Source organism: Rhea pennata, chromosome 8, assembly GCF_028389875.1.
Source record: "Rhea pennata isolate bPtePen1 chromosome 8, bPtePen1.pri, whole genome shotgun sequence".
In the NCBI taxonomy this organism is placed as follows: Eukaryota; Metazoa; Chordata; class Aves; order Rheiformes; family Rheidae; genus Rhea; species Rhea pennata.
The window spans coordinates 29186729-29209033 of NC_084670.1; the positions used below are offsets into that span (position 1 = coordinate 29186729).

The following is a 22305-nucleotide window of genomic DNA, read 5'->3' on the forward strand; positions in this document are numbered from 1 at the left end:
TGGAGAAACGGCTCTGCAATGCCCTTTCTGCTTGTGCAGTAAAACAAATGGGATGTGAAAGGTGGCCAGGTAGAAAATACGAAAGGGCTGTCTTCTATTTGTCCCCTCTCCCATGCTCTGCAGTTACCTGGCTTTTGTTTCAGTAGGACCTACTCTGAATACTGATCTCTCTTTTTCACAGCATTAAAAACAACCAACCAACCGACCAAAAAAAAAAAAAAAAAAAAAAAAAGTGGAGGCACCTACACCATAGCTAGCTGTCTGTGCAGAATACTGATTGTATCACCAGCAAAACCGCTTGATCCCAATACCAGTCTGGTTGCCCGTTTGCTTGGCCATGCAGAGATGTGCTCCTAAAGGTTAGGCATTGGCGTCCTGAGAAGCTCCAGGTCCTGGAGGTGCTCTGACATGTACACAGCTCTTCAGCAGCAGTGGCCATCCATGGTGTGGTATGATGCTGCGTGTAACCATAACCAAATGCTCGGACACAGAGGAAGAGCAGAAATGGGAGAAAGCCAAGGGTCTTTTTAAAACTAATTAAAAAATGTTAATGCAGGGGGAACTTTCCTCTGCTGAAACTCTGGCTAGAGAGAAATGGGGATGGCAATGTCTGAGGGCTAAGGAAGAAATGAAGCTAAAGCAAATAACCTTTCCTCTGCACACGCGATAGCTTGGGGCTGACAGCATGGCAGCTAGCGTCTGCCTGCGTTGAGGCTGGATGCTGTTAACTGCTCTTTTGCTGATGTATTGAGCCGCTTTCCCTTGCGGCGCATGGTGCCGAGAGACAGCGCGGCCCTCGCAGGAGCCGGAGGGGTAAAGGATCCGTAGGTCCCCACCAGCTGCTGAGCATCCTGATCTGCTCTTCTCCCCTCTTATCATGTTACGGGGTGCTGTTGCCCCCCGAGGAGGTGAGACAGAGCCAGCCTTCCTGTGTGCCCACCCCTGTATCTGCTGGAGCTGCCCAGCAGCCCTGTGCTTTCACCCCAGCGCATGGCAGATAGAGCCCGTTGGGGGCCCGGAGACATCTGTGGATGGAGCTCTGCACAAGGCAATGCAGACCTTGGTCCTGCTTGCTTTGCAACCTTGGGCAAAGGTCTGCTGTGCCTTTGAGGTGACTTCATCCTGGATCACACAGATCAGAAATGCTGGGCTGGGCTGTTGTCTGCCCCTCAGCATTGCAGGACAATTCTGTGCAGCAGGTAACAGCTCTGTTCTTGCTCCACAGCCCTGGTCCTTGGGGATGGCAGTGCTGGATGCAGTGTGTGGCTTTACAGCTGGCTGCTTATTTCCTGCAGCACTTGGCTGTTGTGGCAGGTGGGCTGGGAGTTGACATTATGGATGTGTATATGGGACAAGCCATCCCCAAGCATCCCCTCCCCGCAGGGCCACGGTCTTGTGGTGCGTGACCACTGGGCATGAAGCTTCACATGGCACCTGGTGGGATCTCTTCTCCTGGCTGCTTTTTGGGAATGGGAGTTGAGCTTCTGGCTCCGCTAGCCCCAAATGTCCTGTTCCCTGGGCCACGCTCCGGCACCGCATCTTGCCAGGATGTGGGCAGGAGGTTGGGCTCAGTGTCCGCAGGAGCAGCTGCCCCGCACCGTCCATCGGCTGGTCCTGCCGGGTGAGGGTCAGCCCTTCTCGTCCCCACCTGGAAAGCACCTCCATGTGCCCCCGGGACTGGTGCAACTAATCAACTGCATCAAGGATAAACCGCGTTCGCTGGCGCAAAGGCAAAGCGTGCCCCCTCCTTCCCCGCGATGCTCCTCCCCTGAACAACTTAGCCTTCCCCCCTCGATTTCTGATCCACACGGGAGCCGGCGCACGTCGATCCCTGCCTCGGCCGGGCCATCGGGCGGCCGTGGATGTGCCGGCGGCCGGGTGCGGGGGGCAGCCCCCGGCGGGGTCGCGCCTCGGCGCCGGGTGCCGGCGCGACGCGAGGATGAGGCCGGGTGAGGAGGCAGCTGCCCTGGTGCCCCCCTGCCGTCGCGGAGCCGTGCCCCGGCTGGCTGCGCTGCGCTCCGGGGACCTCTGAAGCGAGAGGAGGCGGCTGCATTTGGAAAGGAAAGAGATGAACTGAAGATTAAACATGTATGGGAATTATCCTCACTTCATTAAGTTTCCTGCGGGCTTTGGCAGTGAGTATTTTACTTGCGGTTGCAGTCCGCGCCTTCGGGGCTGGCTAGAGAAAGTGATCCCGCAGCGGGAGCGTGGAGTGGGGGGGGGGGGGGGGGGAAGAGGAACTTAAAAACGTGGTTAACCCGTCCTCTGCGTGGCCGTGACCCTCCCGGTCCACGCCGAGCCATGCCCGCCCGCTTATGGTCAGCGGGAGCGGACGCGGCATGCGTCTCGGTGGGGAGGGCTGGAGGCGCAGGGCGACGCGCCGTGTTCCCTCCTGCAAAGTCCTGGGGAGGTTTTCTTTGCAGCTCCTCCAGTGTTTATATTTAGCAACTCCTGGCCTCAAACTTTCTGGGCTGCTGGCAACATATTGATGCATCTTTGGGGAAGGTGAAGTGCAGTGATGCTTGTACATGTTTATGGAAAGCTCCCCAAGCTGTCCCCAGCCCTTCAGGCAGTATGTGCCAACCTGCCGCTCCTCTGCGAGCGGAGGCACGCGCTGCCAGCGGAGCCCGCCCGGGAGCTTCCCGCTATACTTTTCCCTCTTGCCCTGGATGCTCGCCTCTGGTAATTCTCTTACTGCAGGGAAGTCATTGAGGCTGCACCAAATCATCCCCAAGTTTTGCAAACTCTTGACTTTCCAAAGTGGCTTTTCAGATGGTTTCAGCAGAAAAGAGACTTCTTGTTGGAAAACGAAACAAAACAAAAAACCCCCAAAACCCCACATCTATTGCCCAGTCATGATTTTAAGAAGCAGGGAACTCAAACCTGCACTTTCTCCCGCTGCTGCAAGAAGAGTGGAATGATAAACGCATGTTTTTAAATGTTTTCTGTTTTGTTGGGTACTAAAAATTTACACAGAGACAAAAGAAAAGTGACATTCAAACTGATCTTTGCAAGAATCAGGCACAGACCTCTGTCTCTTTGCTCAGCAGAGCATCTGGGAGATTTCTACAGGAGGAAGGTGTTAGTAGAAGAGGTATTTCTGCTCCACCAAGAGGGACTAAGGCACTATTCTCTAACTCCCAACAATTTGATATATTGGAACTTTAGCGTACAGTTAACGGTGTATTTAACTGGCATTTTAACCTGCATTCAGATTGGTTTAGAAAAATTGAGGTATTGAAGTGAGATTGAGGCTTGGATGCCTTAATGCAGCGGGACTCTTGCCTTGCTGCTGACCTGTGTCCAAAGCTTCCCGCTGCACTGGGTCTCTTGCTGCAGAGCCCAGATGGGCGGCCTTGGTTTCTCGCAGGCCCTAGGGACTTTCGTGGTCTTTACTTCCCCCGCAAACGTAGCTAGAAATTGTTCCTTGTCCTGCCTGTACTGGCACCGTCAAGAGGGAAATCGGGTCAGTGGACAACGGTTGTGTTCACATGAGGACATCAACTTTGTTGTGCTGGTGTTGCACTGTGCTGTTGGAGGGCAGAGTTAAGGTGATGGGGCTGATGCTGTTTTATAGCATGCTGAGATTTTATAGTGGTTGGATGTCTTTCAGCTCTGAAATTGAGATTTGTTTTGAGCATATCAGCAACATGTTAAGATTGTTATTTTCTTTTTTTTAATGCAAGCAATTGAGACATACCCTCTAACAATGTTATCTGCATTCAAGTTAGAAATAAGGCAGGCGTTTTTGATACTGTGTATAGCTGATATTTCCAATCTTAAATGGCTAAGTAACGCTGTCAAATTTGTGTCTGAGAATACACACGCGCAACTGGCAATAAGCGCATCATTTTTGCTGAGAGAAAGGGCACTAGGACTGTGAAGCATCACAAATGAGCACACAGAGTAACAGTGAAAGAGTTTGGATCAGTCACCTTTGCACATCTAAAGGAGGAGTTTTAAAGCAAGTACATTCAAGCAGATGGACTTGCCTTCACAGCACAGAATGCAAGAACATGGCTTCAAAATGTGGTTTTAGTCACTAAAAGGATGCGTTTCATCCGGAGCCCAGCTCCCAGGGCAAGGAAAGCTGCTGCGCTGGCTGCCCCTTCTCTCCGAGCACAGTTGGTTGGGGATGAGAACTCACTTGGCTCCTCTGCAAAGTCTCTTTTATTGGTACTCATGTAACTTGGCCTGCAGCCATGCCACCACCTCCAGCTGCAGCCTTGTCAGCTCTCCCAGGCAAAGTGGGGCTAGGCTGGGTCACTTGAGGGCTTGGGAGAACTGCAGAGGAAAAGCTAGGCTGCGCCTGTAGCGGGGCTGCTGCCTGGCTAGTGGCACCTTTCTGCCCATGATGACCCAGGTTTGAGGCCTCACACGCTGCTTTTTTTGCTGGTTGTCACTTGCAGCTTGTAGTATCTGTACCTGTGAGTGCTTATGTGAAGATGGCTTTTTGAGCCAATGAGCAAAGGCGTGATAAATCCAGTGGCTGGCCAAGCTCCTGCAGCCAGTGAAACATAAATATATTTAAAAAAAAAAAAAAAAAAAAAAGCTGAAGTGGCTTGCTGTCAGGATGATTTGCCTGGGGCTGCAGCAGACCATGAAGCTATGGGATCCTTTTGATGGGAACCTGTAGCCTGTCCGGGAGTTTAAGGTCCATTGTAGGAATCAGTGAGCAGCTTTTCCTGGAGGATGTCATATCCTGGTGGCCAAGTGGGAAATCTGACCAGGCGGTCACAAAAAGCCCTTCAGGCCTCACATTCTGACTTCTTTTTTTCTGGGGAAGGGAAATTTTATCCAAGTCTTGTGTGTTAGTGTGGTCACCAGGAGGATGTGATACCTTTTCAGGGTGAGTGAATTTGGCTTGCGGTCTTTATTTTAATAACATGGCATGCGGTTACTAAGAGATTTGTAGCTTGATGAGAATGCAATAGTGGTGCCCAGTAATGCACTGTTCCTGTTAAAATACCTGACAAACCCTGTATTGGCTTTTGAGGCTCTTACTCCTTCCTTCCATCCTCTGTAACTTGGTTTCTGGGAGGGGAAGCACATGTGGCCACACTGCAGGTGCATCTAGTCTGAGTGTCCTTGGGCCTTGAGCCTACTGTCTAATTTCAATCAAATCAGAGCAAAATCTCAAAATCACATCTGAAGCTGTGTCAGGGCAGATGAAAGTCTGGTGTGCTTCCAGCCCCACTGCTCCTCAAGGGCCGCTGGTTTGCAAGGGCAGCGCAGGAGCCGTGTAGCCCTGCAGCTGACCGTGCTGGAAGGAGAGGGAGCAGGTCTTCTCGCTGCCCGGGGAAACTTCCTTGCGCTTGTTCCTGCTTATCCACGTGTGGATCGCCACTGCAGATGCCTCTGCTTATGCATGTGCGAGCACACCTCCACGCGCCTCTGTTCCTCCCTGATGCTGACTGTCAGGGGAAGCCTGCATTATTTAATGACTTGCAGCATTGAGCATGAAGATGGAAGAACAAATCTTGCTGGACCTTAAAAGTGAGGTGAAAATACGAACCTTTCTGTAGGATATTAACAAAGGGAGCTGTACTGCCTGTGGATAGTGAAAATATCATCAGAATTTTTTGGGGTTAGCTCCCATGCATTAAATAAAAACTATTTCTGCAATTGTAGTGGCAAAATTTTGATCCAGTTGATCCCAGTGGGCTTCTTACTACACAACTGCATCCAATTTCAGGAGGGTTTCTCATAGATGTTTCACCCCGAAGGGCTCTTTTCCAAGGACGAGCTGTCTGCCAAGCAATGCCACCTATGCACATCCATACTCTTTTGCTGAAATCAGCTTGTCTCTGTGTGTCTCAGCCCATTTCTTGATGCTCTCTGATTTGCAGAGGATGAAGTACCTGCAAAATTTTGATAGTTGTGTGTCAGGCAGGGCAACTCACACCTTTAATCATGCACGTCAATGAAATGAAACTGTATATCTGAGGCTTCAAAAGCACTCATACATTTTTCTTTAAATAAAGTTTATTCTGTCTTTTGATTCTCTCTGTTATATTAAAGGAGAGCTCTGAAGTGTTCAAAGGTGTCCTCATCTCCAGGGCTCTGCAAGTCTCAGGAGGCAGGATTGTTTTATAGCCTAATTGAAGACAGACCTCAGTATTTAACTCCGGTGTCATTCCTTCCAACAGTTTGCTGGCTCTGGGGCTGCACGGGCATTAAGGAAAGCAAATCTCGAACCGATGTGCTGATTGAATAGACAGTGTAGGGGGTAAGGCTTCTCATTTCTCTCCTTGTCCATACCTAGCTGCTGAGACAGGTGTCTCCTACCATTATTTGAGTAAAAACAGGTGGTTCGATTTGTTGCACTCTGGATGCTTTGCTACCCACTGCTGTTGTGAAGATGAGTGTGGCTGCTTGTGCACTGGTTCAAATTGTCTCCACTGCAGCCCAGGCCAGCTTTACCCCTCTGAAGTGCTTGTGGGGTAGAGGCGTCCAAGCTGGACACCTCTAACTCAAATAAGTGTTAGTCCTGGACCATTTTAACTATATTAACCCAGGCCTGACTTGTTTAGCCGTGGTGTGGAGGACCTGGAGCTTTGTGCTGTGCTAGTGCATCTATGCGAGATACCTGTGTGTCCAGAGTGACAAAGATGCAGTACTTCTGTATTCCTGGTGGTGTGAGCTGGGAAGCTTAGACCCTTCTCAGGCTGCCCATGGGAATTTCCCACCCTGGGGCTGGGATTTTGCCACGATGGAGACAGAAACCCAGATAGCGGCAGATAATCAAAGGTTTGTTGTGTCCCGTCTCAGCTCACGTCAGTCGTCCTCAATGGCACTGTTGTTAAAATGCGGAGAACTGAGTGTTTCTTGGGGTCTCCCCCACTATTTTTTTCTAACCTCAGCAGAGTTGCCTTACATCTCGCATGATCCTCTCTGCTTGCTAAAGCTGTGGGGCCCACGTTGTATCTGGCTGCACTCCTCCAGCCCATAGCTCCTCTCTGCAGCAGGCGATGGGCTGTGCTTGAGGGGGGCTTGAAACAGCAAGGCAGCCAGAATCCCCTTCTCGCATCTTTTCCTTTTAAACTTGGCCTCCTGTGAAGGGGAGGCCAGCGTGTGCATGCGTGTGTGTACGAGGGAGCACGCGGAGGGTTGATTTGCAGGCACTGGGCCCCTTGGATTCTGCCCGCTTGTGAGCGGAGCGACCCTTTGCATTGCCTGCCTAGTGCCCAGGCTCCCTGGCGACCCGCAGCACGCTGGCCGTGGGGTCAGGGCCACGGCTTTAGGGTGGTACCGTGTGCGCTTTGGGCGCTCAGTCCGCTCCTTCCTCTCCAGCTCGCTGTGGCCCAGTTGCTCCTCTCTCAAACAGGGCTGGGAAGACCTCAGCAGCAGATGTACTTCACTGTCCTGTAAGGGGCTGCCAGAGAAGAGAGGCTTTTCCGTTAGTGCATCTATTGAGAGAAAGGGTGCTGGGCAAGCCCTTATGAGACTTCACACAAACCACCTTCTCATTCTGCCCACTCTTCCTTCTCCAAGACTCAAATAAGCACAAAATCAGGCTTCCCTGAACCTCTTGCTCAGGAAACTACTTGCTGAAACATTAATGCATATGCAGGGGGAGGAACATAAACAGGTCCATTTGTGGAGCAGAAAAAAATTGATTTTATTTGCAAATGTCTCTCTGAATCTGCAGCAGGTGGTTAAAAGTAATAATGAGCCTTAATGCTTGTTGCAGGGTCTCAGCTGGTGTCCCTAGGAGATGCATGAGCCCTGGTGAAGCCAGGAGCCACACCTGGTGCTGGATGGCCGCCAGGGGCTGTGCTGGCAGTGAGGAGCAGAGCCCTCGTCTCGTGACACGGGGCTGGCCCTTCACCCCGCTGGCCCCACTGTGGCCATCCGAGTCTCTGGCATCTAGCTGTCACGTTTCATTACCTGACAGACAGATCCAGACCGCTTTGGCTTGTTTAAATGTCACCCATACCAAATCCCGGTGGAGGCAGTGGGTCTGCGACTGGCACGCAGGGCTGGCTCCCTTCTCCCTGTGCCTCCTCCACCCCTTTGCATCCTCTATAGGGAGCTCCTAGGAGAGCAGAGCTGCCGGCAGTGCAGCATTTCTGGTCCCTCAAGTACTGGCATGGTGAGCTGATCTCGGGTAGGGGCTGGAAGTCAGGGAAAAGGTTGGATTACCTTGCACAGAGTGCTTTGATTTGACTTTGGTTCTGCTTTTCTAGGTAGGTTTGCAATTGCAGTTTATTATGCATGGATACAACTGTTCATTGGTAAAAGGAAAGTCAAAATCAAGGGGTTTGACTGATGGCAGCAGTGGCCAAATTTCCTCAGAACACAGTGGTGCTGGATCACTTTTTCTGATTTGAGTGGAAAAGCATCCCTGAAGACCACTCTGCTTCCAAAGAGAAGTTCCTGGCCCTGGCCCATGCAGGTGGCCAGGCCCCATGGCAACAATGAATTAACAAGAGGCCTCGCTTCCGCTTCATATCACCAGGCCCTGGCAGAGCCCAGCTTTCACCCCCATGCTCTTCCATAGATTTTCTATTTCTCCATCCACCTTTTCCAGCAAACACTCCGTCATTCATCCAGGCTCCCTCTTCAGCATTTCACTGCCAGGGGAAGATGGTAAGCACAAGCCTTCCCAGCTGCCTAGCTTGGTGGAGTAATCTCCATCCCATCCCATGGGGCAGAGGATCTCCATTGACATACCAGTCACCCTTGGCGTGGATGGGAGCATGCCACAGGACTCGCTCTGGCACACCATCTCCTTTGGGTGAATGCCCTGCTGCAATCTAACTGAGGACATTGCTGATAGAGAGGCTTCATGGTGGCAACGTTTCTGCAAGATCTGATGTGATGCTAACAGATAAATTAACTCTCCTGGGAGCCTTTTCTAGACCTACTTGTTTCCCAGGCACCTAACAGTGCATCTGCAGTTTTGTGTCTTTTCTGAAATACGCTAATAGCTTCTTGGTTTTGCACACTTCTCCCACCACGTCCTGCTCCACTGCTTGACTTTGTTGTGTGAATAAGTATTTCTTATTGGTTTAACTCTTTTGCATGATACTTCCAAAGGATGCCCATTTTCTACATTAGGGAAAAGGCTGAAGAATTGTTCCTCATCCCTCTTCTCCATACCTGCTATGACATTACAGATCTCTACCCAGTCTCCTCTTTAGTGGATTATTTCTCAAGCTCATGAATTCTCAAAGGCAATGCTATTTATTCAGTTGTTTAAAGAGATAAAAAAGGAATTTCCTTATAAGTCTGTGCTATGGCTGCTGGGTAGGAGTGTATGTGCTACCAAGCTACTCTCAGGTGATGGAAAATACATTCTCTTTCCTCTGAATTTGTTAATGGACCAAATCAGGAAGCTCCTCCAAAGTCCTGGGAAACAAGAGAGGAGCTCCCGTATGCCAGGCACACAGATAGAGCAAAGGCCACACTAAGAGCACTCCTGCCTATCACTGGAGGCTCTCCTGGCCACTGAAGCCTTCCTGGTGGAAAGCTTTCCCGTTTGGAAGCAAACGGGAGTTTTGCTGTGTACTAGTAGTATCCCTGGGAAGAAAGAGGGCCGTGTGCCCCTGTGTATCCTTCTTTACTGCCCACAGCATTGGTGAGGGGTGGGTGTCTCCAGCAGGAGGACAAAACCCTGTATCCTGGCTCAGCTCAGCCTCTCCTGTACCACCAGCCTGTCTCACTGCCTCCAAGGCTCCTGCTCTTGTCGCTATGCCTACTTCCTTTTGCCATACATCGCTTTCCCACTGGGAGAATTGATCCAAAAAGTCAAAGCAAGAATTGACAAAGACCTTTCCTCCCCCCTCTCCGTGCAGAATTAAGTCTGAAGCAGGTTGGTAACAACAGATCGAGTCTTCCTTGACTCTGACAAATGTCTTTAATGTTATTCAGCAAGCTGACCTTTTCCCGTCTTTATTGTGCATCTTCCCTTTGAATCAGATTTGATTGTTACTTCAGGTAAAATAACAAATACTGTCACGTAAATAACTTTGCAATAATGTTAAAAGGGAAAAAAACAAACAAAAAAACCCAACCTGGCCTTACTTTCAATTGCAATGGGAACAAACATCCTCTGTGCCAGCCATGGAAAATCAGCTGTGTGACATTCCTGCACAACATTTTGCCTTGATACACAAGGGAATGGTCGCCTATGTTGAAAAGCCAGCAGAGGAACAACAGTTCATTGAAATTTTAACGACAAATAATGCCAACTGGAGTTGATAAATTCAAGAGGAGGGAGAAAAGGTCATATATAAATCCTTAAAAGGCAGCTAAGTAGCTACCCCATCTAGATTGGTGGGCATTCGGTACCTAAATGCCATCTGCAGATTCATCTTGTCAAAGACAGTTTTTAGGTCCTGGATAATATGTTCAGACTCCAAGCCTGCCCCAAAGTGATAATGCTCAAGGTTTTATTGATTTTCTGGGCCATGTCCTTGTCAGCTGGGGAGAAAGAGTTTGGACAAGACTGGCATAAGACAGGCAGGCAGCAGCACCTTCTTCCTGAGTTAGCGGAGATGCTGGAGCAGGGAGGGAAGACTTGATCATTAAGTACTATCTTTATAATATGTTTTGTTGCTTTACGTGACTATTTCCTATCCCATGATCCAAGTGTTTTACTCTTTCCTGTGATTGAATAGGGCACATTTGCTCACTGACAAATAAAACACTGGTGATGGGTGGGCATGTAGATGTGCTGTGACCTGAATCAGGATGAGCTCATTTTGGGGGAGGACACCTAGAAGGGTCAGGAGTCTAATAGGAAGCCAGGCACGAGACCAGGAGAAATATACCCGTGATATGGACCACGGCTGCCACACTCCATGCATATCTATATGTATTTTATCCTCTGTGCCTCCCAGCACTCAGTCTTTCTTCCTCTCCTTGTAGATTCCCCGGTTCATGCCAGCTCCATGTCTGTGAGCCCCTCATCGAGCCTTCCCACGGGGAATTCAGTGGACGGTCATCTCAACTACCTCGAGGCACCTGCGAATGCTTCAAGGGCACTGCCGTCCCCCATGAATGCCATTGGCTCTCCTGTGAATGCCCTGGGCTCACCGTACAGGGTCATTGCATCTTCCCTTGGGTCCCACTCCGTCTCCCTGTCTTCAGCCCCGGGCATGAATTTTGTGACGCATGCCAGTCCACAGGTAAGCAGATATCCTCATGGTCTCTTCAGACTATTGATGGTGCTCAAGGATTGGGATGAAGTCTGAAAATTTGAAAGGCTGGCTTGAATGGTGATGGTGGGGTTGGTGCATTTTTGGCCGCTTACAGAGATTGGATGTAAAGAAGAATTTTTGTTATATGAATCTTCCTGTATAAATCCTTTTGGTACAAAGAAAAGATGTCCATGTATATTGCAGTACATCCTACATCATAAAGGGAGAGAGCTAATTCCCAAGTTTATTCTCACCAAGGGGCAATCTGGTCTCCCTCCACTGCAAAAGGGTGTAGTTTTTCTATGTGGAAGTAGTCAACATAGCCAAGAGCTGCAGTATGGGAAGTACTCCGCCTTCTTCCTGGGAAAGGATATCTGCTTCATTTCGTTATTCAGAAATGAGACAGACAGTGAGAGACAAATGTAAATGCTAAACGCCAGCCACATGCTCTGTGTTGCATATAAACTTTACCTGATATGAATTGAAGGCAAAAAAAGCATTCCTGTCTTTACTGCCTGAACTATGTCAGGTGCTGAGGTTTCCCCTCCAGACAGGGCAAGGAGATCCCTGGGGCTGGAGCCAGTGCTGCCACCTCAACAGGACAGAGACTGTGGTGATGGCATGGGATTTTGCCTCCTTTGATGCCCTGACCTTTAGTGGAGCTGATCATGCTGAAATTTTCTGGGGGATGCAGGTCCAAGTGGGAATATTGTGTCTTATTAACAAGATCTTGCATTTTATTAATGAGTTCCAGAGGTAGGGAATGCTCAAGAGCCTCACAGCTCCAGCTAGGTAAGCAGAGAGGAGATCACTCCAAGTCCTCACTGTCTCCGACCCCGCTGCCCCAGCCAGACTGGCCCATCTGCAGAAGCACTTCTCCCCAGCCCCAGCAGCAAATGCTAGAGGAGGATGGTGCATGGAGGTCCCTGAAGAGCTTGGAGAGTTATGAGGACCTGTGATTTGAAAGATTTGGCCTACCAGCACCTTCATTTCTGCAGAGGTCTGAACTGTCTGTGCCAGGCCACCTCCTCCTGTCATTGCACCCAGCCGTTTCCCCATCAGCCTGATGATATCTGTGCCTGTGATACCTGGGGACAGGTACTTCATTGTTCTGGAGCTCCCGATGATGATGGCTGCACAGATACCTTTCCCTCAGAGCCAGGGACGCACCGGGAAGCGGTTTGCCTGACCTGGGTGCTGAGCTAGCTGCCGCATCGAGTTACCAGCTCCAAGGAGTGTGTTTCACTTGCCTTCACTCTAATGCAAGGAGACAGCTGAGCCTCGGGGATTTGGCAGGGAGGCAGCTAATGGGTTTGGGTTCAAGCAGGTGTCCCAAATATCATACATGATTGAGCTTAACCTGCAGGAGCGGAGCTCCAAAGGCACTGATAGCTAAACTGCCCTATTTCTCCCTCATGTAAACCCTCTCTCTCTGTTATTGTCTAGAAGTGCAGCTAGAGAGAAAGAAAAGGTGATACCTGAGCTCTCAGTAGCATTTTGAACCATAAAAAGTTCCTCCTGCCTCAGTATCTTGGGAAGAGGTTTCCAGGGTAAGGAAAGTGGTTGGATGTTTGGAGGAGGTAGAGTCTGAGTTCTCCTTTTCTCAGCCCAAATTCAGATTTTGGAGCATTTGGATTTGCAGCTGTCCAGAGCCTTGGCTGGCTCTCTGCTGGAAGAAGTGTACCTCTATTCCTCTGGGCAAACCTTTTTCACGAGCTTTCATTTTCTAGTTGGGGAAAACAGGCTGGTTCTTAACATGGTAATCGCTGTTGGATAATTTTTATTTTCAATGTCATCAAACTTTTGAAATTTTGAAAATGAAGAGCCTGGAGTGCAGAAAGACACACAGACTTACTTTGTCTTGTTTGTTTTGTTTTGTTTTTTCTAATGAAAGGTCCAAAACCCAAATGGGACCAGCCTTCCTGTTCTTCGCTAAAATTTCCCATGGAAGTTTTTATACATTTTTTTTTCTGTGAAAAATGGGCAATTTCTCAAAGGAAATGGAGAAGTTGTAGCAACGTGCATGAACTCAAGTGGTTTAGATATTATGGAGGCTGTAACTTAGGGTGTAGGTGGACTTTTCTCCAAAGCCTCATTTTCTATCCCTACTTCTGTCCTTTTGCTTGAAGGAAGAAATACGGCTGGTAAATTAAAGGGATTATTAAAAACAACCTCAGTGAAATGGGAGGCATGCCCAGCTCTTGGAGCACAGAGGCTGTAATGGTGGTTTGAGGGTGGTTTTGGAGAAGCCTCCGTGCTGTCTTGCCCAAACAGCTTTCCACGAATGTGCTCAATAGCTCTTAGACCTCACTGCCCTGCCAACAGGAGCTCGATAGCAAACAGTAATAAAGCTAAGCCCTGGGCAACATGAGGCTTGGGCCTCTGATCGATGTTGGATTATAACCTTTAAGTTTCAGCAGCCGCAAGCAGCTCCCTGGGATCTCAGCTGGAGCCCTGAGCCTTTCATGTGCAGTGCAGCTGGTTTTAGGTGCTCAGGCCAGCCCCCTTTTTTATACCTGGGAACCCCAGATCTGCACTCTTCTCCAGCCTGTAGTAGTGTTTGGGAACTTCAGTCTCAAGAAGTGACAACGGTGGCCTTGTTTTCATGCACATTTGTACATCATGAATCAGAGAGGGACTTTTGCTTAAAAATAACAAAAAATGTTAAGTGGATTAGCATTATTTTAGCTCCTCCAGCCATGGAGCAGTACAGGTTTAACTGCAACAAATCTCCTGGCTGCAAACACCTTCCTTCATAAGCATTCAACACCTGATGCTGCAAGCAGGTGCTGATCCACATCCTCTAACGAAGCAGGTGGGATCTCACCAGCCCACAGCTTGGAGGCTGTAACTGAGCATCTCATTTCTCCTGTCTGTAGTTACAGCATCAGGGCTGGGAGAGAGTGAATCTCTGCTACTGGGCAACTGCTTAAGCCCTTCCAGCTGGACTCACCATGCCACGCTGTTGAGATCGCCAGAGATGAGCTGGAGGATGAGCCTGGCAGGGGCAGTAAGGGAGGGCTTGCCTGGACCTATCCAGCTTGATTTGGGGTGGTTTCATTGGGGTACTGGGCTCAGGCACTGATCCCACCTTGTGTCCTGTGAATTGTGCCCCCACAGCTCAATGTCCTGAACAATGTCAGCAGCTCTGAAGACATCAAGCCCTTGCCGGGTCTCCCAGGGATTGGAAGCATGAATTATCCATCCACAAGCCCAGGATCCTTAGCCAAACACATCTGTGCCATCTGTGGGGACAGGTCCTCAGGTATGGTGTCTCCTTTCTTGGAGAAGGCTTTGTGCCATGCAAACCTCCCTGGCCACCCTGGAGCAAGGCTGGCACACTAAAGAAAGTTGTGGGGTTTCACTGATGCTGTGCTGGCAATGCAGGACTTGTAGTTGGGTTTGGCTGACCCCAGGGCAGGCTGTCTGCTTTGCAGATGACTGCCAAAAAGAGAACCACCCCCAAAGCCATGCTCCTCTGTCTGATGTCTGATGACATTTTGCATTTTGTCCCTATTTGTTAAAGGTAACTACTGAAATCACTGTGTTGTTGGAACCTGCATTTTGTATTAGCGAGGCTCTGGCCATGTCTGGGTTTCCCTCTTACTCCAGGAGGCTGCGACCCAGCTACACCTGGCAGACCCTCTGTGGCAGTGCACCCCATGTGCTACCTGGGGCTCTCCTGCAACCCAGCTGTGGGGCTGCTCCATAGCCCTCCCATGGGATGGATATGGCCCCTCTGCATCACCAGGAAGTGGAGGTCTGGCCTGTATTTTGATTGCCCCCGGTCGTTATTCCTGCTAATGGCTCCCAAAGTCAAGCCAGACCTCCTTTGGTGGACTCCCTGCAGCCAGGCTTTTCACCTTTTGGGTTGGTTCAAGCTCAACTGTGCTGGTTTCACAGTGATGGGCTCCCCTTTACTCTGCAGGGAAGCACTACGGGGTGTACAGCTGTGAGGGCTGCAAAGGCTTCTTCAAGCGGACCATCCGGAAGGACCTGATCTACACCTGCCGTGACAACAAGGACTGCCTCATAGACAAGCGCCAGCGCAACCGCTGCCAGTACTGCCGCTATCAGAAGTGCCTCGCGATGGGGATGAAGAGGGAAGGTACGCATGGGCAGGTGGAGGGAGGCAGCATAGTTCCCTACACATATGCTCTTTGTGTTAGCACAAATCTAGCTCCTGGTGGCCCTCCAGGGCTGGAGCACTCCAAAACCCCATGCTGACAATTTTAGGGCGTTTTGGCCTAGTTTCATAAAGGAAATGAGGCTGATACAAACCCATTGAGATAAACGTATAGATTGGGACCCAATCTTTATCAGAAATCGGAGAATCTGCACAGGGCTAGGCAGGGATGTTCTTCATGACCCAACCACAAGGATTGGTCCAGTCTCTGAGAGACATGTCTGAAGAAAACCAGGCTGCTGGAGCTCACTTCGGGTAGGACTTTTCCAGACCAGAGGCCAGTGATGATAGCTGGTGGTCATGGGAAAGCTGTCCCTCAGGGACATGGCGCTGACGCTGGCTCCTACCTAGCACCTCTTCCCAGCCTGCCAAGGCCAGAGTGGTGCCCATGGTCTAGAGCACCGTGTGTTCCCAAGGGTGCAGCAGGAAGATAGTGTGGGTGTGTGCAGTGACAGGACAGTGCCACCTTGTGTAAATGGACAGGATGAGCCAGACACAGCTGCTTGCTGGGGAAGACCTGTGGGTGACCACGAACCTTCTGAACCCCCAGCTGCAGCCAAGAGCAGGCAGCTGGGGAGGGGGGGAGGGACTCTGCCCTGGGTCATCTCGAAGCCACGTGGAGTGTCTGGAGGGAGTTTTCATCCGGGGTGGTCCCATAGCTTTCTGAACCCCCCCATAAACTTCTGCAGTTTGCAGTACCCTGCAATGGGGAGTTTGGCAGCTTGTCTAGTTACTCTCTGAAGAGCTGCCTCCTTTAACATGCTTTCAGCTTGCTGGCTTCTTTTGTTGTGCTGTAATTCTTGCACTGGAAAATAGTGGGAATGGTTTATTTCCATCCTTGATTTTATAATTACTCTCATTTTCACACTTTCGGTCTTTGGAGATGAGCCCTGGTAGGGCTCCTGTCCCGTGGCATTTTCACACTGCAGGAGAGCACTGTTAGGAAGCAGTTTTAGTAGTCTCTACCATGCTCCACCTACGCTCACCACATCCCCAAAGGATTGCTTTTTTTGGCCCAAACCACTCAAGGTGTTGATCTAGAGCAACCATCTAACCTGAGGCCGCTGGACTCAGAGACACCTTGTACTGGCTTGAATGAAGCCTCAGAGATCTGCTGACCATGGCACGTTCCCATGGTGGGCCCTGCAGCCCTGTCTTACTCCCACGCAGCCTCTAGAGAGCACAAAAGCCCTGAGGAAAGCCCCACTGAGCAAATTGGTGTCATCAGAAAAGGCAAGCCCAAAGGCAAGGGAATTTTTCTGTCTGCCTTGGCTGGCCACCTGCAGCTAGCTGCTGCCCGCCTTGGGTGAGCAAAGAGCTGGATTGTCTCCTAAATTATACTAGCAGGTACGAACGAGGTCAGGTAGTGACATGCAGCTCAGCTTTTAAGCTGCTTTTTTGCAAGGTAAAATAACTGTGCTGCCTCTGAGGTTAAAAGCCAGTAAGCGATGTAACTGTCGCTCTTGGAGGCCACATTGTCCCCTGCAGAGCACATGAATGGGGTGACGTGAGGCAGAGCAGTGACGCTGAGATGTAGGGCTCAGGCTGAGCCACAGCACCTTCACTGAAGCTCTGGTAATGCTGCACTGCCCCAGCAGCCAGCAACCGCAAAATGCCACGTGAGAGTCAAAACCCCAGTCCCAGGTGCTGTCCTCCCCTCCAGCCAGATGCAGAGCGCTTCTGAGGAGCGGGGAGCCAGAGCAACTTGCCTTTGCAGAGCATGACAGTGCAAGCTCCAGGCTTTACATGGACATGGGCAGCACAAGAGTGATCCTCCACGATCCTCTTTCATCCTTTTTCATCCAGCAGCACTTCACTGATTGACAAAACGAGGATGAAACTCTCATGCGATCTTCGGGCTTTCAAGAGGCACTTGCTTGTGGAGCTAGTTCCTTCCTCTGTGTTCTGTAGTGCTCAAACAGGTCCCCTCTCTAAGGACATCTTGTCCCTTGGCTTCATGCAGGGGTGGTTTCCCCATGCCTCTGGCTACTGACTGCCCAGTGCTTAGTTAAATGATCAGAAGTCATGAAGTTATTAAGCTGTGGCCTAATAAAGTGCCTGGCAGGGTTACATTTTCAGATATTTCTCCCCATTGATGAGCTAAACTGATGAGAAGTCTGCTGGTCACCCACCATTTATTTTTCAGTAAGTTGTCCTTATTTTGCTCTGGGATTTCTCAAAAAGAAAAAATGTGCAGACAGAACGTTTTGGGGGCACAAGGCTCAGCATACATCGTGCATGTGTCCTGTTTCTGCCTGTCCTGCACACCCAGAAATCCTGGGAGCTAATAGCACAGGTATGCGGAGAACTTCAGTGATCCTGTGGTCCCTATCAGATGACTTTTGGGAAAATGCACAGAGATGAGAGAGGAGGGTGAAAGCACTGGAGATAGTACTTCAGGATAGGTGCTGGGAAGAGCTTTCTGGTGGGGAGGGCCCTGGGCTGGAGTGCAGGTCGTGTGGTTCTGGGTTGCCGACAGCCAGCAATGCCACTGGGTCCTCTGGCAACTCCAAGATGCTTCTAGGGGGATAAATCCAGGTGTGACTTTCGAGGGCCAATTTTGCTGGCAAGTTACATTTTGCAAAAGAGAGGGTTCCCAGCCCACAGCAGCAGGAGCTCACAGGCAGCCCTCCATCTTCATACAGCTCCAAGCACCAGCTTAAATCAGGGCTTTGGCATGCGGGAAAAGCAGTAAATCTTGGTGCTTCAGTGTTTCAGGGCAGGCGTCCCTCCTCCAGCATCTATTGATGGCTGAGTCCAGGCTGCCACCTGGAGGTATTAACTGCTCCTTCTTCTCTTCTGGAGCTAAATGTCTGTGGAAGACTTTGCCAAATCTAGAGGCAGCTGATCTACAGCAGCCCCAGAGTGGGAGTAGGGGCCAGCAAGGTGGTTGTCATTTTAATAGACCAGCATGGGATACATCTACTTATTTTCTGTTCTTCCCTTTTGTTGCCTCCCAACGGGTTTTCTCAGCCCTCATTCCCGGGGAGAGGAGAGTCTGCAGCAAGGGGGGCATTGCGAGAGCGGGTAAGCATTGATGTGGGTGTAAAGGACACCTTCCCTGTGCTCCAGCTGTGCAAGAGGAGAGGCAGCGGAGCCGGGAGCGGAGCGAGAACGAAGCGGAGTCCACGAGCAGCGGCAGTGAGGACATGCCTGTGGAGAGGATCCTAGAGGCTGAGCTGGCGGTCGAGCCCAAGACAGAGGCATACAGCGACATGAGCACGGAGAGCTCGGTAGGCGGCACTGTGCCATCTCAACAAAATCCCTGGCAGCTTGAGATGAGAGCCTCCTAGGTGAGCGGCCCCCACCAAGGAGTGGCTAGTGTTTCCCAAGGGGTTTTTGCTTTGCATGCCTAAACCTGCTTCCTAAAAAGCAAAGACTGTGGCCGGTCATGCAGAACTTACTTCACAAAGAACAATGAGTAAACAGAAGGGACTAGCAACTCTCGAATTTCTTTGATTTTGGGGGGAATAGTAATAATAAAAGATCTCCTCTCCCCAAAGCTGTACAGCTCAGATCATAAAATGTTTGATCATTTTACTTGTGGCTCTGAGTACTGTTAACACAATAGTGTGTGCAGTGCAGGTGGCGATTATCAGGGATTTTTACATTGGCAAATTCTTTCCTTTTCTCCTGTTCCTTCCCGTTGATGTTGCTCTTCCATTAGACCAACGACCCTGTCACCAACATATGCCACGCCGCAGACAAGCAGCTCTTCACACTCGTCGAGTGGGCCAAGCGCATCCCCCACTTCTCCGACCTGACGCTGGAGGACCAAGTCATCCTTCTCCGGGCAGGTACCATCGCTGACTGGTGGCCTCCGTGGCTTTTCCTGGTATCCATCTTCTCCCTGAGGACCATGTGTCATGCCACCAGAGAGAAAGCAGCTGTCCCTGTATTTGGGAGTGATGGTTTCTGGGCATGTGCACCCTGAATTGCTGCCGGTGTGGCATCTTTTATCCTCTGCCTGTCCTCCGTGCTGGGCAGAGAGAGGCCTTGCTGACCTTCCTCCTCAACAGCCCTCGCATCCTGCACACCGCCTTCTTCTTCTTCCTGCAGGCTGGAACGAGCTGCTAATCGCTTCCTTCTCTCATCGCTCCGTGTCGGTGCAAGACGGCATCCTCCTGGCAACGGGCTTGCACGTGCACCGTAGCAGTGCGCACAGTGCTGGTGTGGGCTCCATCTTCGACAGGTATGGGGCCTGTTTCCATCACCCCCAGCATCACAGCCGGGCTGCCTCTGTCCATCCTCTCTGGAATGGGAGTGTCTCCTTGGTGAGAAGTAGAACAAACTGGTATTAGAACAAGCTGATGGTGTTTTGGGGTAGAACTAGCTTAGAAAGAGGAGGGGACATTCAGCTGGCTTGAAAACCAAGGATGGGATGAAGGCATGCTGAAAAGAGATTTGCAGCTGCAAGAGAGTCTCCTCTGTTGTGTGTGCATCTCTCCAGGGATGCGGTGGTTTGTCTACCCTCTCCTCGCCACTTGAGGGTTAGCCATAACTGGATCTAGAGCTAATACTCATCAACAAGGGCTTTAGCTGTCAAAGCCTTAAAACTCAACTTGCTGCACTTGCTCATGCAATGACTGCCTGTGTAGGGCCTTCACCACATCTGCACCCTGTCCAGCCCAACACGCTTACACATGTGAGGGCAGTGCCCGTGCTCTGCGCCGTGTAATGGAGTGAAAAGGGTCACCTCTCTGCAGGGTCTTGACAGAGCTGGTTTCCAAAATGAAGGACATGCAGATGGACAAGTCAGAGCTGGGGTGCTTGCGAGCCATCGTGCTGTTTAACCCAGGTAAGTCGCAGGGCTACCAGCCCTCAGAGCTGGGGCAGTTCCGTGCTGCTCCTTTCCCTGGTCTGTGCCCTCAGTTCTTCCCTGTGGATGGCACCTGCCGCCTCTGCAATCCACTTCTGCATGTCTTGCCCGGTGGCATGACACCGTCCATGCCTGGTGTGGCTAGGTGTATGGCAGGGTCCAGCCTGGGGTCCGGGGTCCAGGTCATACACGGGAGTAGATGGGCTGAGCCTGGCCTTCCAGGGGCAAAAGCTTCCCTGCTGCAGTGATTTCCTCTGTCTGAGGTCTCTCCCCTGTCCAGATGCCAAGGGTTTGTCTAGTCCTTCAGAGGTGGAGTCGCTGCGGGAGAAGGTCTACGCCACGCTGGAAGCTTACACGAAGCAGAAGTACCCTGAGCAACCGGGACGGTGAGTGCTCCTGGGTTCTGGGTGGAGGATGACAGTGAGCACACAGGATGCTTCCTCTTGGACAGCTCTGAGTTTCCAGCTGTTTTGACCTCCTGGTTTCTATGAATTTATAACAGTCCCCTGAACTTGTCCTGCTTCTCTTCAAATCCAAGGAAACTTGTCCAGCCCATTCATGGGGTCCTGCAGCAAGGACTTGCCCAGCTGAGCTGCCCTCTGTGCTGGGAACTGGTTCCCATTAGCATCATTTGAAGCTTCCAGTCAGTTTTGGTACTGGATGAAGGAGGGGGCAGTCAGTCCCTGCTTGGCCATCTCTAACTGCCCACCCTGAAAAGAGGAGGCAGAGGCAGGACGAGCTGCACTAGGTCCACAAGAGCCACCTGTTGGCCCTGTAGCCCGGAGTGAAGTGAGGGCAAGATGCTGGCCAAAACTGCATGAGAAACCCAGCTCTTGCAGGCTGCTGGATCCCGTCAGTGCCCTAATCCTGTGCTAGAGCCTTCAGGATGTACGTGGGATGCAATTTTCTTGCTTCTTGATCCAATTCTACCCTCTGCTGGCCAAGCCCTCAAAACACCAGTGCCTGGATCTGGCCTGGGGCTGCTAGGCAAGGGGTGTGCCCACAGCATCTTCTGCTATTTTTGGCTCTGAGCTTGGCTGCAGAGAGCTGCAAGGACTAAGCAGGGAGGGAGGAGGGGGGAGGAAGATCAGCTCGCTGCTACCAAGCTCGCAGCAGGGCCACGAAGAGGGAGGGAAGGGCTGGCCGCGGTGTTGCTGGAGGGTTGCACCGCCTCTCGGGTGGCTGTGAAGTTTTGAAGGCGATCTCCAGGGCAAGGTGGAGATGCAAGTCCGTAGTTCAAGCCCTGGCAAGGGAGAGAGTCTGGGGGCATCCTCCCCCCGCCCCATTCCCTTGTGAGTTTATAAATTTATAATTCCTTTTCAAATTATTTTTTATTTTTTTAAAAAAGATACATTCTCCCCCTGTGCATATGGACAGGAATGCTTATTTCCCTGCTTCAGAGGCACAGGGAAAGAAAACAGGGACCTCCTTTTTCTTTGCACCCTGCTGAGCCATGTGAAATAGCTGGGAGTCCCTCAGGGAGAGGCAACGCTCGGAGGTGTTTTGGTGCAGGACTTGGGCTCTGCTCTCTCTGGCACCACCTCGTCCCCCACCCGGCCAGGCAGAACCAGCTCCTCCTGGCTCCGTCTAGCCCCTAGTGCAGGACCAGCCACACAAGGGACAAAGTGGTCGATGCGTCTCCTGCACCCCTGACACTGCTTGTCACCTTGCAGGTTTGCCAAACTGCTCCTGCGCCTGCCAGCACTGCGATCCATCGGGCTGAAGTGCCTGGAGCATCTCTTCTTCTTCAAGCTGATTGGGGACACCCCTATCGACACTTTCCTCATGGAGATGCTGGAGACACCCCTGCAGGTCACCTGAGGCTCTGGCCACCCTGCATGGACTGCAGCCGCTCCGTGGCCCTGCACAGCCTCCCACCCCACCACCCCAGCCCTATGAGGGCTCAAGAGGCTTCCCCCACCCTCTGCTCCTCCTCGGTGGGATTGTCGTGTTTTTGTACAGCTGTAAATCACCCCCTCTAACCCTCCCTGGCCTGGCCTTGGCGGCTCTGCAGATTCTGCCACCAGCTAACCATCCACCTGCCCCCCCCAACCTTGTACAGATAATTGCTTTAAATTATTTTTTCACTCTCAATAAAGGCCAACAGAAAAAATAATATGTAAGAGAGGCACTAACTGGAGCCTGCAGTGCCA

The 22305-nt window shown here is 51.0% G+C and overlaps 1 protein-coding gene across 2 annotated transcripts; it reads left to right on the forward strand.

The window, feature by feature from the left end:
- The first annotated feature begins 1871 nt into the window (after positions 1-1871).
- Positions 1872-22245, forward strand: RXRG (retinoid X receptor gamma). 2 transcript variants are annotated; one of them, XM_062581228.1, is made up of 10 exons: positions 1872-2135; positions 10876-11135; positions 14268-14412; positions 15076-15255; positions 18406-18566; positions 19001-19130; positions 19393-19525; positions 20040-20131; positions 20433-20538; positions 21826-22245. In XM_062581228.1, exons 1-10 carry the CDS (start codon positions 2087-2089, stop codon positions 21971-21973), a joined length of 1404 nt encoding a protein of 467 aa, XP_062437212.1. In that variant the 5' UTR covers positions 1872-2086; the 3' UTR covers positions 21974-22245. The 2 variants fall into 2 exon arrangements, with proteins under 2 accessions (XP_062437212.1, XP_062437213.1); XM_062581229.1 differs by having other exon boundaries at positions 1872-2088.
- Positions 22246-22305: the final 60 nt, after the last annotated feature.